The following is a 5,706-nucleotide window of genomic DNA, read 5'->3' as shown; positions in this document are numbered from 1 at the left end:
GGGGGTGGGTGTGGTGTTTGGTGGGTGTGGCAGGGTGTGGTGGTGGGTGGGTGTGGTGTTTGGTGGGTGTTTGGTGGGTGTGTCTCTGTTTGCTCAGCGCCCTTGTGAGCACAGAGGGGTCCTGCTGGTGCTTGTGCAGCTTTGCCCTGGGCAGGAAAGTTGCAGTTTGTTTCTGCCTGAGCAAAGTGGAATCCCAGCATCTTTAACTCAGAACATCACTGCTTTGCTGAAGTAGATGTGGAGTGAGATTGCTGTTTGTTTCTCCCTGTTATGAACTCAGACCAGACTTTCCAGTGTTTTTCTTGCCTTGCTGCCGTTCTGCCGTAGGACAGAGTGTCTGCACGACGGGGGAGCTGGGGATGGGGATGGGGAAGGGTCAGTGCACGAGCTGAGGGAGCTGGTGGGGTGCAGACAGGTGTTCTGCAGGGAGGGGATGGCAGCACAAAGAGTGGAAAGGAGCTTTGTCCTCGCCGTGCACCGAGAGGCCAGGGTGGCAGGAGGGTGAGAGAAAACCTCTTGTCTCGGGCACTCTGGCAGCCACAGGCTGCTTCTGCTCCTTTTTCCTTCGGTGCTGCCTGGCCAGAGTCATCTGCTTCCACTTCAGCAGCCTTCCCCTGGCAGGCTTGCCTCTGGTTTAAGCAGGAGCTCCATCTGTTTCAAAAGCAGGTATTCCTATTTTATCCAGAGTGTGAAGCAATGTTTTTGTGAAGCCCTCAGACAGTTTGAGAGCCTCTCTAATTGGATAGATTTTGTAAAAAACCTCTTTTTTAGTAATACATTTTTGAAATTATTTTTCTTTACATACTTCTAGTCTTTCATCTTCCTACCTGTAAGAAGGTGTTTTTTGTTCTCCTGCTTATCTTTCCTCAATTTTATTTCCAGGGACATAGGGATGGGAAAGGAAAGAAGAAAATGGACTGATATTTATTTTTTTTTTTCACTTCTCATTAATTGTGATTTGTAATGCAGCAAACTTATTTAATGAAAATTGGTTACATTTGAGCCTGTTGTTCTTTAGAAAAATACAGTTTTTAAATAAGCTATTCGGTTTATCATTTAAAAGCTTCCATGTGAAGGCATTTGATAAAGCTGTTGAATAAGTTCAAAACACAACCTTTAATTTTCCCTGCAGATTAAAAAAGCAGAGCAAGTTTCAAAAATTAGCAAAGAGCAAATGCTGCTGAAACAGCATCGTCAGGTGTGGTGGCAAGAGTATAAAAGGCTGAGTGAGAGCAGGTAAGAGCTGAGGAATCTGAATGAGTGATTAGTCAAGAGACTTCAGCAGACAGAATTTTTGGGATGACATGCTTTTGATTCAAGGCACATTGAGAAAAAAATATGATGATACCTGACCTGAAGGTATTTCTGTGTGGGGAACAAAAGTTTGTGAGCCACATGGAGACAGGTCTGTGATATGAAGAGCTCACCTGAGGGCAGGGAGAACAGGGGATGTTGCTCTTGGAGCTGGATTTGGGGATGTTCAGATGATTTGCAGCATCTGAAGACTGGGTCTTTGTAAGAGTATCAAAAGTTTTCAGATGCTTTTTAGTTCCTTTAGAGTCTGTCTCTAGACATATGTGTTGAGGTCACACAACATGAGACATTAACAGTGCTCTTGTCTATTATCCTGTGTACTCAACAAGAGCATTTGTGGCTTCTTTGCCATCTTTGTGTCCAAGTCCTTCACTTCATACCTTCCCAGGCAAAGAATCCCATTTTTTATGTAATTATTGGAGTATTCGAGGCTCATCATTCTTGCAAATGTAATGAATAAGAAATTAAAGCTTCTGCCAAACTCATTTCCTTCAGGCAAAAGGCAGAAGAAGAAATTAAGACTTTTCTTGATGAAGGAAGCCATAAGAACAGCTTTTTTTTTGATTTGAAGAATTTGGGTAAGAATTTTTTATTAATTTTTAATTTTTTTTTATAGCTAACATTATCTTGATTGTTTGGGTTTTTAAATCCATTGCTTGACAGGTTTAGATTTACAGAGCACAGTGCTGTGTAACGTTTTTTTGTGTGTTTGAGAAAGCTTTATGTTTCATACAGAGCAGAAATTGTCCAGGGAGTGGGACACTTATCAAACAAACACTTTAGCTCCTGTCTGGCAGCTGAAACTCAAGCTGGCTAAAATGCAGCATTACCTCTCAAAAACATCTTGTCAGAAACCTGAGATCAATTCAGCTGAGGTGTTACAGCAGGTTGGTATTTGAACTTTATTTTTACAATTTATTATCACCATATTTTTAGTATTTTTTTTTTAACTTTGAGACTATAGCTCACATGTAGAGTGTGCCATAAACCCCCCTTCTTATCGTGGTGTAAATCTGCTCACCAAAGTCTGTAAAAGCATAGCAGTGTAGGGCTGAAAATCTGACTCTGATTCTAAATAAAAGTTTTCATATTATAACAAGAGGAAGAGGAAACAGTAACATGTTTCATGAAATAGATCAAATTTATGAAGAAGCAACAGAAGGCAATTCTGGAAGGTCTTATCCCTGAAAGTCTGGCTTTGGAAAGAGAGCTTGAAGAGTACAAAGAAAATGTAAGCTCTTCTTTATAAGTTCAAGTAGAAGTTTGTTGAGGGGGTAATTATGATGCAGAGTAGTGTCCTGAGCAGCATTTCTTCATTGCAGGCATCAGTGCGCTCTTCTGAAGAGAAAAACAGGCTTTTCCTGGAAGTTCCTCCTGAGCTGCTGGCTCTGGAATGCCCTTACCCTGACATGAAGACCTTGGTGATGGAGGAGTACCAGGAGCTCTCCAGGGGCTACTGGGTGAAGCTTCAGGAGGTGGATCAGCAGCTGGAAGCTTTAGCTAGGTACTGACACGTCTCTGCACGTCTTGGCTGGGGGTGAATGTGTACCTGTGGTGTGATTTGTAGCTGTGGCTGCTGTGGTTGGCTTTGCCCCTCAGTCTGGCTGTTCTGGGCAGAGCCCTGTGCTTGGACAGTCGGTGTTCACACAGTGAAGCCAGTCCTTGTAAGAGCTATCAGCTGAAACAATAAGCAACATGTTCAGTGCATTAAGGAACCAACAACCTGGTGTGCATCAAATGTCCTTTTCATATGCTCTTGCAAGAATGGAAATCACTCCTTCTGCATAGTATTTACATTAGCAAGATTATGACAGAAAAGTACAGTCATTCCAAGACACACCTCCAGTGCTTTTATCTATAAAGCAGATAAAAAGGTCCAATCTTTTCACAAATTTTGGATCATTGCAGTAAATGTCATTGTCACAAAGAAATGTAAAAGGTGCATATAGCTTTGACTCAGATAACCAAAAGGAGGAGAGATTTTTCTGTAAATGAAAATGTTTATTGCAAGAGCAGTATTCATAATGATCTAGAAATGTAATAAACCTGTATATTAATAATATAAAGCTTAGTCTTTCTGCTGAGGCTGTCTAGAGTCCAGAAGATACTGAGTTGCAGACATTGATTGGCCTTTGACTTTGCCATCTCCTGATATTCCTTCAAATGGTTTCAGGCTGTCAAAAGACTGGGAAGGAGCAGGCTGGTGGAATGGTTTGCGGCAGGAGAAAGTGGGGAGAACAGGAAGGTCCCTGAATTTCTGTGGTAAAACAATCACATGTTGCTTCCAAATCTGTTTTCTGTATACACACAGAGTGTAGTGTTTGTTCTGTCCCTGCTGCTGAAGGAGTTTGGTGTGCTGAAACAGCTAAAGATCCTGGGTGCCATAGAAAGGGATGTTATGATCTGCTTATCTTTTGTACTGATTGTGCAAATATTCTGTGTGTTCTTCTTGTGTTACCTGAACCTGTACATTATTAGTGGAGCATCCTAGCTGTTGGAACATGCTGCTTATTGAAAATTGTTTTGGTTTATCCTATATTTATAGCATTTATGAAGCCACAAATGACAAATTTAAGCAGGCCTTTTGCTGCTCTCTCTGATATTTTGCTTTAGTTCCTCTAACAGAAGAAGTTTTAACAACCTCAATGAGAAAACCTGTGACAAATGCTAAATCACTAAATATGTACAAAGTCTTTCTAGTGATTTTAATCAAAATTGTGTCAAATTTATCATCAACACAAATTTGGTTAAAAATTCATAAATTAAAATTTTTGACTCACACAGCATATGTGCTACTGAATAATAGACAGATGTGGATATAGACAACATGATTTCTGAAAATGGTTGAAAAATGTGCCATAGTATTTTCACTGATCATTGGCCAGGTGGGAGTTTAGGTCTGGAGCTAGCTAATTTTGCACTGATAATTAAATGATATCAGGACTCCAAGATAAAACACCACATTTGCAATGGAAAGAATTCAGCTGTAGCCTGAACACATGTGCAGTGGCACTTTGAGGGAAGGAGGTTGTGCTCTGTAGCTGGGGGACATGCTGGTGGTGGGGCAGTGTGCCAGTACTGACAACTGGAAATGGGGGGATCATAAATGAACCATCAGCCATCATCTCAGCATTTGATTTAAAACTAGACCATTCTGTTTGCATTCTGGTCTCCAAGTCTTTCATATATTTCTCATTTATGTTCCAATGATTTTATCCACAATGGCATTAAAAATGAGTTTTCAATTTTAAAAAAAAAAAAAAAAAGACCATGTTCTTATAGCATTGCTTGCTTCCAAGGTACAGGTTTGTAAAAGACTCCACTCACTTCTTCCATTTATATTGGCTAATTTGCATGGAGATATTCTATGAGTTTGCAAAGATGCAGCCTTGTGATTGAAGTATTCTATAATTCATCATGCCAGCTGTGATCCCACTGGCACAGATAATGCTGTCAGAAATGGAGTGACAGCTCCTTGACCTTGGTAAGTATCCCCTGTGCTCTGATTCATACAGCCTTAACGAAGCCTTTGCACTTACTGTCTTTGCTCTGTACCTTGACAGACCAAACATCCTCCTGCAATACATTATTTTTCTTATTTTGGGGTTTTGAGAAGTTGCTCAGGAGCATGTGGTTCTATGATAACAATAACTTGGTCACTTCAGCTGGGTCACTCGGCCACTTCACTTCCTCTGTCACCACATCTTGAATGTACAGTAAAGAAACCTTCAGTTAATATTACTCTGGCATTGCACATCCCATGTTTTCAATAGTTCAGACAGTCTGGAACATTTGCAATTGGTACACAGAGAATCTGGAAAATGTACATAGAATATTCAGTAAAGAAACTTTAGAAAAAGATAATGGTCTGGTCTATTCTGTGTGATTTTCTTTCACACTAGAATACACATTGCGGCGGTCATGGCTTTTAGAAATGGAAGAAAAGCCTGGGTTTTTATTCAAGCCTTATGTAGGATTATAATATTTTGTAATCTAATTTCTTTTGATGTTGCTAAAACAGAAATGTTTGTGCTTGAGAAATACCCAGGTCCTGAGCTATCCCACAAATTGTGGGTTTGGACTGATGTGTGTAAGAATGATTCTCTAGGCACTATTATATTTTTTTCCAGTTTCCAAGGATGTCTGAATTATTTAAATCACCGAAGGATGAGTGGGGTAGCAGAGACTGTGCACTGCATCCTCTGCAGCATCCTCCAAAGGGGTGGGAGAGCAGGGCAGGGCCCAGGAAACAGCTCCTCTTCCCAGGCCCCAGCAGGGCGGTTTCTGTGCAACAAGGGCCAGTGCCAGCATTAACAGCAGGGTGATGGTGGCTCACCCGGTGTCACTGTGTGTCACTGTGTGTCACTGTGTGTCACTGTGTGTGTGTGTGTG

At 41.1% G+C, this 5,706-nt stretch overlaps 1 protein-coding gene across 4 annotated transcripts in view; it reads left to right on the top strand.

The window, feature by feature from the left end:
* CCDC148 (coiled-coil domain containing 148) overlaps nt 1–5,706 on the top strand; it is a 44,455-nt gene that overhangs the window by 13,609 nt on the left and 25,140 nt on the right. For 3 of the 4 annotated variants that reach the window (XM_033515970.1, XM_015634899.2, XM_033515969.1), the window contains exons 4-8: nt 1,133–1,236; nt 1,810–1,892; nt 2,050–2,201; nt 2,450–2,545; nt 2,637–2,818. In XM_033515970.1, the coding sequence (XP_033371861.1) occupies nt 1,133–1,236; nt 1,810–1,892; nt 2,050–2,201; nt 2,450–2,545; nt 2,637–2,818 (617 nt within the window). The remainder of the gene's footprint in view (nt 1–1,132; nt 1,237–1,809; nt 1,893–2,049; nt 2,202–2,449; nt 2,546–2,636; nt 2,819–5,706) is intronic. The other variant, XM_033515968.1, reaches the window with a different exon arrangement.

The sequence above is a fragment of the Parus major genome, chromosome 7 (genome assembly GCF_001522545.3).
Source record: "Parus major isolate Abel chromosome 7, Parus_major1.1, whole genome shotgun sequence".
In the NCBI taxonomy this organism is placed as follows: domain Eukaryota; kingdom Metazoa; phylum Chordata; class Aves; order Passeriformes; family Paridae; genus Parus; species Parus major.
Note: the sequence above shows the minus strand (reverse complement) of the source record. Positions and strands in the feature narration are given on the sequence as shown.